The following is a 13,383-nucleotide window of genomic DNA, read 5'->3' as shown; positions in this document are numbered from 1 at the left end:
ACACACACACACACACACACACACACACACACACACACACACACACAATCATTAGATGACAGGATTCCTTGCTTTTAGAAGGCAGCTACTGTGTAGTGGACAAAATAACTGTATTTGGAACCAGGGTTTAAAGCCTGGTTTTGAGTCCTGGCTCTGTCACTTACTAGCAGTGTGACTTTGGGCTTTTTCTCATCTTGTCTCACCTTGCCTCACCTCTCTGCTCTTTACCTGTAACATGCTTATGCTGCCTCCTTCACAAGTGTCTCATGAGAATAAAATGAAATTATGTAAAACACCGTGCAACGTGATGACTAAATGTCAGTAGCTATCCTCCTCATTATCCTTAATATTCTTTCTTGTCAAATTCTCAGTCTGTTCTTCTTAAGGTTGACTTGAGCCGTACCAACTTGTTGTTCATTGTTCTTCCAGTTTGAGCTTCTCAAACATCAGAAGCTGAAGGATCAGAACATCTTTGTCTCCAAGACTCGGCTGTGTCTCCACAATCTTCCGAAGGCAGTGGATGACAAACAGCTCAGGAAGTTGGTGCTGACTGCAGCCGGAGGTGGAAGGGCTGTGCGCCTGAAGGAGGTAAGAGGGTACTCCTTTTCTCCCTTTTTTCTTCTTTTCCTTTCCTTTTAAAGTATCCCTTTGGCATTTGTCCACATTCAAAGGTGTGGGGGGGGGGGGTCTGTGCCAACATCTATTGGTTAAGCATCGTGTGCTATGATGAAAGCAGGGTTTGGGGTTCGGTTCCAGCATTGGCGAAGTAGCTTTCCTCTTTCTTTGGTTTCAGACTACATTCCTAACCCTAGCCATTGTTTTGTAAATGAGTGCTGTTGGTCACAAGAGAGGCTTGCTAGGAAGGGGTAGCTAAATCCATCACCACAAATTTATTTCATTATTCTCAACGACTAATATTACTGACTGTCTGCCAGATATAAAGGATAGCATGTGGTTATGATTAATGCATTTTTAATTGGGTAGTATTGAGATAATAACAGTGAATGTTTATATAATGATTTCAGGTTTACAAAGCACTTTACAAACATCTCATTTGTTCCTTGTAACAACTTGGTTTTTGGTTTTACCTGTAATTTCACTAGTTGCAGGGAATTTCTTCTTGTGTGGAAACTACCTCCACAGATCCAGATCGGCAACCCCTTTGTAGCTTAGAATCTTAGAGAATTTGCTGGAACCACTGAAAATTTACCTGACTGGTCCCTAGCCACAAATTAATATTGTGAAAGCCAGTATTGGGACTCCAAATTCAGTACTCTTTCCTATTGGCATATTATTGTTTATACTGTTATTTAATTGTTTTTTGTAAATCTTGCCTCTTCATCAAGATTGTAAGATCCTTGAAGTCAGTGACCATACCTTGGACTTCAAGCCTGCAACAGAGCTTTGCACGATGTTAGGCACATAGGTCCTCAGCAAATAGTTGCATACTGAATTCAGCATATTAGTGTCCTGAGGTCTTAGTCCTTGCCATTATTTGGCTATTCCTTAGTATTATTTGCATACTGTTATCCAAAAAACTAAGAATAACTTAAGAAATTTTGAAGAGGAAAAAAAACAAACTGAACTCTTTGCCATATTGAGTCTTCTCTCCATTTTTCTGTATTTATGCTCTTCATGTTCTTCCTATACCTGGAATGCCCTTCCTGTTCAAATCCAGTGGACAACACTCCTTCCCTTCTTCAGAAAGGTCTTTAAGGGAAAGAGAGATGTGGACATAATACAAATCCTGTAGCTTTCTCCACCTTCAAACACATAAATACTGGAGTTGACCAAGCTTATATGCACTTTAATATTTCAGCAATCTGTAATTTCATCAGTGTAGATGCTCTTTCTTCTAATGCAGATTGCTATCACTCTTTTAATTTAATAGATGATATTTAAGAATTGGCTCTGGCCAGAAAAATTAATCATCCTTTCATCAGCATGGTGATGAGCTGGCTACCTTTGGTGTTATCAGCTCTGTTCTTGTTGAACGCTTTCCTACCTAAGAGAACCGAGAGAATTTGTACTCTCTTAATGTAGTATTTGAAAAACCAAGTTCACCTGTGAGCCAAGATAAAGCTCTAGTGAAATAAATGATGACATACTATTGAATTGTTGTTAAGTCATGTCTGACTCTTCATGACCTTGTGGACCATGACAGCCAATACTGTCCATGGGGTTTTCTTGGCAAAGATACTGGAGTGGTTTGCCATTTCCTTCTCCAGTGGGTTAAGGCAAACAGAGGTTAAGTGACTTGCCCAGGGTCACACAGCTAGTGAGTATCTGAGGCTAGATTTGAACTCAAGTCTTCCTGAATCTAGGTCCAGTGTTCTGTCCACTGAGCCAGTTAGCTATTGACAGCTTATTTGTTTTTGTACTTAATTATCTTACCTTTCCTTTTGTATATAAATTTGATTTTCATATTGATGTATATTTATAGGATATGCCTTCCTAGAGGTAAGGGAACTATATTTGTTTAACTCATTCTGTGTGTACCCAGCCAAGTGCTGTGTTAGGTTGATGTCGACCCAGATGAGGATTGTTTTCCTGTTTTAAGTTGCCAGAGAACTTAGTATTGTAATAGCCATCCGTGTCAAAAACCTGTTTGAGGACAGGGAAGATGTCTTTCTCTCTGTCAAATCACCGTTGTTCTTTCCCTTGATTACCCTCAGTGTCGAGTGATGCGTGACCTTAAAGGTGCACATGGGAATGTGAAGGGTCAGTCCTTGGGTTACGCTTTTGTGGAGTTTGAAGAGCATGAGCACGCACTGGCAGCCCTTCGTCATATCAACAACAACCCCGAGATCTTTGGCCCTCAGAAGGTGAGAGGCATCCTGTGGAGAGACGTGCATTGCCCAGGCTGGGTCTCTTGGTGTCCATTTTCCCCTTGTATTAGAATACAGGGATGGGAATAGTTAAGGACATGAAATCAACAAGTTGCTTGTAGAAAGCTTACCACTGTGTGAAGGAAGTAAACAGCAGAGCCTGGCTTGTACTGCATGATATGACCCACTGTACCCACAAGTTAAGACATTTGATGAAAGCTTTTCTCTCTTTCTCTTATACAGAGACCAATAGTAGAGTTCTCTTTGGAAGATCGAAGGAAACTAAAGATGAAGGAATTGAGGGCCCAGCGAAACCTGGTATAGACCTTGTTTTTGTAGCTATTTAAAGTGCCCTGTGTTGTTTGTTTTGCCAAGTCCTAGAGCTCAGGTCTCTGTTACTTCAGAGCTTTTCATATTCTTAACTCTTAATTATTTGAAGACTATGAATTTATAGAATTTTCAGACCCTTTTTCCTCATGCTCTTTAATCCCTTGATCATTTTACTTTTACCTCTTGCTAGGTATACCGTACTAGAAGGAGGGCAGGGGACAGGAGAGGAGAAACTCAAGATTAATATTATTACTGGTTAAACTTTTGGTCAAGATAGATGCCAAAGCTAAGATTAAGAATTTTATATTAAATGTTATCTCTCTATTCTCTGGATTTTCACTGCCTTTCGGTTTACTGTGCAATGTAGTTTTATCATATATTTCTAAAATGTAGATGTATGTATGCATATTTATACACATGGACATTATTGTTCTTATTTTAGCTTTCACATTTATGGCTATTTTTTATCATATTAACTTGCCTATTCAGCATACTTTTGGGGTACAGATCATTTACATGTGAAATCTAAATAGGACAGTAGGCCTGGAATGGAAAACCCAGGAGTGTAAATTTAAGTGTTGTTCTAGGACTATTTTGATGTCCTATAAAAAGTAAATGTGCGATTATTGTCTAAAAATATTATTGTGTTACTGCTTTGGAAGCAGTTCTAAAGTTTCTTGGTTTTAGATCCTGGGTATTTTCTTTCTTCTTTATCTTTATTAGAGGTGGAGAGACTGAATATCCTCTCTTCTGACTCTTTGTGACAACTATGGTACATGTCAAATACCCATTATTGTTTTCTTCTTAATCTCCATAGGTTTGGGGAAACCAAAGTATATTGTTTTTTCTTTCTTCTGCTTCTGCCCACTTCACATAAAACCTATATTCTGCTGAGAATACTGGCTCTGCTGAGCCAAGTTTCGTAGAGAAACCAGGTGGGGAACTCACTGTGAACTCTTGGTTTATGCAGCAGAAAATGAAATCGAAGTCTGTAGCTGATGGACCCTCAAAAGCCCAGCAGCAAGAGCCTGGGAAGTTCCAGAAGCGTAAGGCTGCTCAGAGTCATACACAGGGCCCAAGCAAGCTTCTTCTGAAACCAAAGGGGACTCCAGGTTCATGGGCAGGATTCCAGACCAAGGCAGAAGTGGAGCATGTGGAACTGCCAGATGGGAAGAAGCGGAGAAAAGTCTTGATGCTCCCCTCACATCGAGGCCCAAAAATCAGGTGGGAGGAAGCTTAGGGCAGCAGTGGGTGGGTGGGAGGGGAGAAGGATGCTTCTAAGCCAGGCCTGGTTTTACAGAGGTTTACTCCAAAGTCAGGAGTTAGCTGTTGTCCTCTTTGTGGACAGATGACTGGGACATTCAGTGATGTGTTAGCTTGTTTGGGATGCAGCTAGGTGGAGCGGTGAATAGAGTGCTGGATCTGGAGTTAGGAAGACATTTTCATGAGTTCAAATCTGGCCCCAAACACTTACTAGCTATGTCACCCCGGGCAAGTCACTTAACTCTGTTGGCTTCAGTTTCTTCATCTGTAAAATGAGCTGGAGAAGGAAATGGTAAACTACTCCAGGATCTCTGCCAAGAAAACCCCAAATGGGGTCACAAAGAGTTGGACGTTACCGAAAAACAACTGAACAACTACATCTCATTTGGAGAGACTACTCAAAGAACCCATCTTTGCAGTAGTATACATGCCATTGTTAGACTTTGTTAGGAGGAAGTGCATGTAGGCGTGTGACCTTTGATTTGGGGATCCTTTGAGGGCAGGGCTTCATATATTTCCTGTCTGGTTCATGACAGTGTAGAGAAGCCCCATAGAACATTATTGACAAACATCTTACTTTCTAAATGGGGCCTTAGTATTTGCTGAGATTTGTCTAATTGGGTTTTCTCTTCGGTTAGTGAAGGACATTTGAAGATAATTTTAAGGATGTTTTCTGTAGTACATGATACCATGGATACCACGCAGTGCTGTGTCTTATCCATGTACAATAGGTGCTCAGTAAGTATTTGTTGAATGAATGAACACATATGAACTAAGAAATGAAGTTTCTGAAATTTGGCTGAAATGTGAAGCCATTTGGGTTAGTTTGTTGAACAAGGATACAAAGATTGGGAATCACAATGCCCTACTGTAATGTCATTTTAAAAATTAGTTCTACCAGCCCTGGAGTCAGGAGGACCTGAGTTCAAATCAAGGCCTCAGACATTTGACACTAGCTGTGTGACCCTGGGCAAGTCACTTAACCCTGATTGCCTCACAAAATAAATAAATAAATAAATAAATAGAAGTTAGGTCTGCCTACTATGAGCCTAGAGAGTGCTTGTAATAGTACATTGTTTAGCTGGCCATGCTGTAAGAGAGAGGCTGTCTTTTTTTTTTTTTTTTTTTTGTGAGGCAGTCGGGGTTAAGTGACTTGCCCAGGGTCACACAGCTAGTGAGTACCATGTGTCTGAGGCCGGATTTGAACTCAGGTCCTCCTGGCTCCAGGGCCAGTGCTCTATCCATTGTGCCACCTAGCTGTCCCTGAGGCTGTCTTTTTGGTTGCTGGATTCCTGGCCCCTGTGGCCCCTGAGAGGTGACCCAGAGTGAATGCTTGAGTCTCTGATTTCAGGATGCGGGACAAAGGCAAGGTTAAACCTCCTCCACCCAAAAAGCCAAAGGTCCAGATGAGACATCAGAAACAGGAGATGCCGCACTCCGTGTCTTTGCAGGTGAGGACAATGTGACGGCCCTGCCTCCTGTGGGCACATTCTTATCACTTGTTATCTTAGAGAAAAGCAGGACTTCGGGGCCGGGCTGCAGCCATCTTTTCGGAGTCCTCCTTCCAGTAAGGAGGGTCCTTTCTGGGGGTGCTGGGGGAAGGTGTTGCAGGAAGAGCTGCAAGAGGGCCCAGGATTGGTGTTGGTTCCAATGTCACTGTGCTCCTGCCAAGCTCATTAACAACCTCCCCTCTCTACAGATTCTTGGGAAGAGTCTTTCCTTCAGATCATGGCCAGGCTCTGGCCTGACATTGCTGAGCTGATGAAGTAACAGTCTGACCTGTGTCTCCAAGTCCCAGACACACACATCTGCCTTGTCCCTCAGGTTTAGGTTTGCTGCCTGTAGGTGTGGGGCACTCACAAAAATCCTCTTTTTCTCAGCAGTGGTAGAGAGATGATAGGGTTCTCTTTGAGGTATCCTGTCTGAAAATTCTTGAATGGAGTTTAGCTTAGGAAAACTTATTGGTGAACACTGCATTCTTTGGATGGCTAAATAAAGGTGAGATTCACATCAGTTCCTTTTTGCTTCCTTCCCTTTCTCCTGTAGGTGCCAAAGAAAAAGGCTAAGGGAAATAAGTCAGAAATTCGATTCAACCAGCTGGTCGAACAGTACAAGCAGAAAATACTAGGACCCACAAAGGGAGCGCCTTTTGGAAAGAAGAGCAAATGGTTTGACACTTAACCGTAGCAGCAAATTGCATTTGCTACATTGCAGAACGTCCTGTCTGGTAGTCTGGTGTTTTTCATTGTAGGAAACAGATGATGGACTGCCAAGGGGGGCACCTTCTTAGCCCTGAACTGGACACCTCTGGACAACAGGACCTCTCTCTGAGGTCTGATAGCCACAGAGAGAAATGTCAGAAAGATGTGATAATCATTTTGTGTTTATATCCAGATTGTTCTGTGGAGCTGTATCTCATTGTTCCATATTTATTCTTGTTTCTTGAGTGGAAACAATTGTAAAAAATTTCTTCTCATGACAACTTTTACTATGTGTATTTTGATAAGTATCCTGTCTCAAGGGAAAACTTTTGATGTTTTTAAAATAACAGATCATCATGCTATTCATGAACCATCATGATATCCTTGTGTCTGATTGCACAGCCTTTGTATGCTGAATATGTAGAGCTGGCCAGATAAGAGCAGAAGGGATTGAAAGTGGAAAGCAGTGCTCTCCGATCTCCTAGGATTGCCCTCAGTATGATCTGTAGGTGAACGCAGTGGCCCAGTAGGCTTATCCTACCCATTGAGAAGTGCTGCCTTTCCTGGCACTCTTCAAATGCACCTTTTTTTTTTTTTTTTTTTAAGGCAATTGGTGTTAAGTGACTTGCCCAGGGTCACACAGCTAGTAAGTGTTAAGTGTTTGCTCTGAGGCCAAATGCACCTTTTTGAGATGTGATTATAAACCATATGCCACAACTTCTCAGTATCTTTTGGGAGAGACGTATGAGGCACCAACTTGCCACCATGGATTGTCCCAAATCATAGATGTATGTGGCCCTTAAAATTATAGTAAGTAATCACACAAAGGGGGAAGGAAAGGAGCAAAGTTTTGAGGACTGTGTCTTCAGAGTCTCGAAGTATGGGAGAAATTCTTAATAGTCTGGGGCAGGGGAAAGAGATAATGTGATAATGAGTTTAAAAAGTGCTACAAATATTGGAAAATACCCTGGAAGCATTCCTGGTACCCCAGATACTTCAGACTTAGCCGCTATCTTAACCTCCTACAGGCTCCAAGTTTTCACCACAATCTGTCAGGGAATATTTTCCATGCTAATAATGTTTTTATTTTATAATGTCGGTGGGAATGTTGGGTTCATTTTTGGGAAGTTTAATTTATAGTTACCTTTGATGGATATGATTATCCTTAATGTAGGAGATGGCTGTGTTTATGCTCTAAAAGGTGCTGAAAATGAGTGTTGACAACCTTTACCCTGAGTGAGTGAAGAAGGGAGTTTGATTATGTAACATGAATATATACTTGCATAAATACATTGTCTATTTAAAAAAAAAATTTTCTGCTGAGGAAACAGAGCTTTCTGCATTGCTTGTTTCCATTGACCCTGAACTTTCTGCATTTCTTGTCTACATAGGATTCTATTTGACTCAACAATTAAGTGACTTGAAGAAGTCAGCTGATTTCAGACGTTTCCTATAATTAAAATTTGTATCTTTGCCAGTGCCCAGCATAGTGTTTTGCACACAGCAGTCCGTTAAGTGTTTATTGAATGAGTGAATGACTCTCCTTCTCTGTGATGGAGCAGTATTTCTACGCCTACCTCCCAGGGCTTGTTTTATTGACCTGTCTAATGGCCAGATCTAACTGGGGTGGGAGCAGTGGAACTCCTGCTCAGCTCCTCCCCTCCCAGTGTCAAATCCTGGGCAAACTAATGAACAACTCTAATTTTATTTTCAAGCTAACATGGTAGACATGTGAAAAAAGTTAAATGATACAATTACAATTGAACTATTTATAATTATTCTATCTCAGTGTTTAACCACGTCAAAGCAAATAGCTGGGAAAAAGTTTCCATGCCAGAGCTTTCTGTGGGTGGGCTAAAAATGGAGAAATAAGAAAGAGGAATGAGGCCTTAGGGTAGGCAAGAGCAGCCAACTAGCAATCAGTCTGCAATATGTCCTAGAGGACAAACTGGCTTGTCCTTTTATGCATTACTTTATGGCAACCCTTTGTATTATGTTAATAAAATATATCTACTGAAGAAGTCTTTATTTTGTCTCAGGCAGCTAGATGGGGTAGTAGACAGAACACCAGATTAGAGTTGGGAACATCGAGCTGAAATCTTGGCCTTAGACACTAGCTGACCTTGGGCAAGTCACTGAACCCATCTGCTTCATTTCCTTCCTCTGCAAAATAGAGATGATAATAGCAGCTTCCTCCTGAGGTTATTATGAGGATTAAGTGAGATAATACGTGAAAGGTGCTTTGTAAATCTTTAATTGCTATGTAAATGCTATTACTATTTTTTAAAGGTTCATTCTAAGGAGAAAAGCAGAATTTCTTAGGTTTGTAGGACTGAAAGAGACTTTGATCCTTTTAGTTCCTGTTTCCCGTTTTTGAGCATTTCCCCAGCCCCACTCCCTCAACATTCTATATGTGAGAATATGTAATCCTAAAAGGTTGTATCTGTTTTTGAGGAACTTCCTTTGGGTCCCTCCATAACATATTTCAGTGTTTTTCATTATTTCAGTGTAACTTTTCAGAATGACCCTTAAGTCACCTTTAGCTGAGGCAACTTTTCTCTATTTCTGGGGGTAAGGAGAAGGCAGTGGGTAACAGAGACCCACAGTGTTCGAGAAAAGAGACTTTGGAGAGGCCAATCCAGTGTTATGCACCTTGCTTTCAGAACTATTTCAGACCTAGCAGTGTGGTGTCAGAAGCCAGTGAGAATGTTAAAATGACCTTGGCAACATGGAGAAGAACTCTGGGTAAGAGAGGCCAGGGACCAAATCTCAACGGCAACCCTGGAAATATAGAAAAGTTGGAGTGTTTCAAATCTACTCACAACTTATTGGCCATTATTTCAGCTTGGATGCCTAGGAGGGTCCACACAACTCACAGGATGTAATTTTCTTTATAGTAAGGGATCATGTCTGGATTGTCAGGGTCGTCTTCAACCAGCTTGTGGGTTCACAGTGTTTCACTTCTTGAGTTTCTCCATGGCTGGTCTGTGTATCTCTTAGCAGACATTCTCCCGACAGTGAATGAAAATAATTTGCCTTCGCAGTCTCCCATTTTATCCAGGGATTGGTTCATAGTGAAGGACATGGCGTATGCTACTTTGAGACAGTGTGTATGAAATCACACAGATACGCACCCTCTGGTTATAAATTCCTCCTCCAAGCCTCTTCTATCTCTGGATCAATGGTCCTAGGATTCTTTTTTCCTCTTTTACTGTAACCATTTTGTCTCCATTTTTACCTTTATAACTGCTGTTATTTGGATGTATCAGTGGTCCCCATGGGTATTGCTTAGCCCAGTCTGATGGCTTTTGGAGCTAGAGAGGTTGCTAAAATGCCCTTTTGCTACCAGAAAGGCTTGTTGCCCCTGTGTGCAGGACTGGGTGATGGAGTCCACTGGCATTAGAAGTCTTAGATGCAAGAAACTCAGTGATTAAAACTCAGCACTGAAATCTCCTTTTCTCTTTTTTGCTGCTTCTGTGTCCTCAAGCTGACACCACATCACCAGCATGCTCCTCTTAATTAAAAAAATCCTTTTAACATCCTTTTAATGAGATTTTTTTTCTTTCTGATGCCACTGTGGAAAAGAAATCTTACAACTCCCGTTCCAGGGTGTGGAAAACTTTCCACGCCACACTGAACCTCAAATAGAGGCAGGAGCCCAGAACAGTTTTACAATGTCATTCTTGCTGTTGGGGAGTTATGGAGACTTGCTTTTCAATCAGAAAATAATAATAATTTAAAAACCCCAACAAACACCCCTACTGTTACTGCAGGAGCAATAGTGATTAGGCCCAGCAGGGTGTAAAGCTGGGGAGCACTCACAGCACTCTCTCCAGCAGGGCCCCTGGGGAGGAGAGCAAGCCTGCTTCACTTCAGAGGTGAATTAAAAACCAAAGTGAGACAAGAGCTAGCTTTTGAAAATGAAGTGTTTATATGCTACAAAGCATGCTGAATCTTTAGTTAGAGGTCCTGAATTTGAATCCTGGCTCTGCCACTTACCACCTGGGTGACCTTGGGCAAGTCACTACCTTTTTGGGCCTTGGTTTCTTCATCTGTCAAATGAGAGGGTTGGACCACCAGATCATCTTAAGGTCCCTTTTAACTCTCAATCTTAAAGGACTGGCTGACTATTGATGGTGGCTAAAAAAAAAAAAAATTCCAATAAGACAATCGGCAAACTCCTGACACTGACCAGGCATTGGCAGTTTCTCTTGGTAATTTCATCTCCTTCCTATTCCCAAAGGACAGGGCTTTGCTACCTCTGTTTTGACTGTCGGTCCCTCACTGTTGCCTTTCCCATGGACTTCATAACCTGCCTATCTGTGACTTCCTAACCTTCATAACCCTTTCTGTTTGTCCAGCCTTCTTTAAACTTTAGGCCTGTCCATAGACCGTGATCCAGAAGCACTGACTTTCTTGCAGTTCCTCCCGCAAGACCACCCTAGGCCTTTTTGCTGTCTCCATTCTCATCTGTGCCTCCTGGCATCTTTCCAGAGGCCCTTCCCCATCCCTCACCCCCATCTGCTAATGCCCCTCTTCTGAGCTGGCCTCCTTTCTTCTACTCTGTATGTATCTTGTATGCATGTAATTCTTTACATGTGTTTCCCCCATTTAAATGTATTTTCTTGGATGGCAGGGATCGTTTTTGCCTTTCGCTGTATCCCCAGATTATACCTCAATTCCTGGCACAGCACAGTACCAATATAAATGCTTATTTGCTAACTATTGAGACTAGAACCCAATTAAAAGTTGACTTCCTGTTTTGCATAACTGTACATGTATAACCTATGTTGAGTTGCTTGCCTTTTCAATGAGGGTGGGTGAGGAGGGAGGAAGGGAGAAAATTTGGAACCCAAAGTTTTAAAAACACGTGTAAAAAAAATGTTTTCACATGCAACTGGGAAATAAGAAATACAGGAAATGGGGTACAGAAATCTATCCTGCCCTACAAGAAAATAGAAGGGGAAGGGGATAAGAGAAGGGGGGAAGAAATAGAAGAGAAGGCAGACTAGGGGAAGGGGTATTCAGAATGCATGCCATCTTGGGGGAGGGGTGAGATTGGGTGAAAATTTGGAACTCAAAATCTTGTGGAAGTAAATGTTGAAAACTAAAAATAAATAAATTTATTAATTAAAAAAAAAAGACCAAGGTCAAAAAAACAAAAGTTGGCTTCCTGGCTCTGGAGAAATTTAGAGAGTTTAGGTGCAGGGGATATTATATACAAATAAAATGTTTTGGGATCTCTGAAAACACTGATCCTTCTATGATATATGAACAGAACCAAAGAACTGGTGGTGTGCTTCTCCAGCAACCCCCTGGATGGTCTTGTGATATAAAGCTAAATGGTCGCCTTATATGTAACTTGTAGGGGTATTCACCAGGCTCACTACTTGACTCCATGTAATCAGAGGATGTTAGATTTACAAAGCTTTCCATGTAGCGGGAGGGTTGCCACTATAAAGAATGAGGAAGGAACTGGGTTTGTTGATCTGGCTAGAACTGGAGGATGTGGAGGTTTTCTACATTTTGATTAGCCTGTGAGAGACCAGGGGAAAAGCTAACACCAAGCCTATCACAAGAGTTGCATCTTTATTCCTTCCAGTTACCCACCCATAAACAGTCACAGAATAGAGGGAATTCTGTGTAAGAGGTGGATGTGGGAGGAGATTGTGTTCAGGGGATTGTGTAAGGGGAATGCCAAGTTCCCATGTGATATTCCACGTCTATCTCCCAATTGCAAAGGAATGTAGAGAGTCTTCAAAGACAGAACAGTCTGGTCCATTCAAGGGGTGGGAGGAGAAGAGTTCTGAAGGACTGGGGGAAAGGTTCCCTGCAGAGAACAACAGAACCACATAAAGGGAGAGGTGAAGCAGTAACTGGACTCCTCCCACTTGCTTCCAATCAAGGCCCCAGGTCTCTAGGGAGCCAAGGAGGGAATACCCAGGCTTGGACTAAGTTCACCTTCTGGGAGTTTTTTTGATTGGACAGGTGTTCTGGCTTGGAAAACTTGCCAGTAGTCAAAGTCTCCATATTTTCTGGGCTGCTGGCTCTAAAGAAGACAACAAAAAATCTTAATAGATGAAATCCATTGAAAATGGGACCCAAGGGGCAGCTAGGTGGTGAAGCAGATAGAGCTCCAGCCTTGGAGTCAGGAGGACCAGAGTTCAAATCCAACCTCAGATACTTGACACTAGCTGTGTGACCCTGGGCAAGTCACTTAACCCTGATTGCCTCACCGAAAAAAATGAAAATAGGACCCATTTCCTTCAACATTATGCTCTTTTCTTCCTCTGTCCTCTTCCTCCCAAACCCCATTGCCTGCAACAATTTGACATTTACCTTGGCATTAAGAAATCCTGATCTGTTTATTCAGTGACATGCCAATCAAACTCATTCAAAAATTATTTTATAGAGCTAGAAAAAATAATAATTCATCTGGAAGAACAAAAGCTCAAGGATATCAAGGGAATCAATAGAAAAAAGTGTTAAAGAAGGTGCCTGTACCAGATCTCAAATTGTATTATAAAGTCGTAACTATCTAAACAATCTGAATTGGCTAAGAAATAGAGTGGTGGATCAATGGAATAGATTAGGTACAAATTACATTATAGTAGATGACCATAGTAATCTAGTATATGATAAACCCAAAGATCTAAGCTAGTAGATGATTTGACAAAATTCATTATTTGACAAAAACTGCAGGGAAAACTGGAAAATAGTATAGCAGAAACTAAGTATAGATCAATACCTCACACCATATA

The 13,383-nt window shown here is 41.5% G+C and overlaps 1 protein-coding gene across 2 annotated transcripts in view; it reads left to right on the top strand.

Moving 5' to 3' along the window:
- RBM28 (RNA binding motif protein 28) overlaps window positions 1–8,640 on the top strand; it is a 38,684-nt gene extending 30,044 nt beyond the window's left edge. The window contains exons 14-19 of one of the 2 annotated variants that reach the window (XM_027840197.1): window positions 430–588; window positions 2,676–2,825; window positions 3,072–3,146; window positions 4,132–4,382; window positions 5,773–5,872; window positions 6,468–8,640. In XM_027840197.1, coding sequence (XP_027695998.1) covers window positions 430–588; window positions 2,676–2,825; window positions 3,072–3,146; window positions 4,132–4,382; window positions 5,773–5,872; window positions 6,468–6,602 — 870 coding nt within the window. In that variant the 3' untranslated portion in view covers window positions 6,603–8,640. Of the gene's footprint in view, window positions 1–429; window positions 589–2,675; window positions 2,826–3,071; window positions 3,147–4,128; window positions 4,383–5,772; window positions 5,873–6,467 lie in introns of both variants that reach the window. The other variant, XM_027840196.1, reaches the window with a different exon arrangement.
- The last annotated feature ends 4,743 nt before the right edge of the window (window positions 8,641–13,383 follow it).

This window comes from Vombatus ursinus, unplaced genomic scaffold (genome assembly GCF_900497805.2).
Source record: "Vombatus ursinus unplaced genomic scaffold, bare-nosed wombat genome assembly UNPS02014839.1, whole genome shotgun sequence".
NCBI lineage: Eukaryota > Metazoa > Chordata > Mammalia > Diprotodontia > Vombatidae > Vombatus > Vombatus ursinus.
This window is presented reverse-complemented; position numbering and strand designations above follow the sequence as displayed.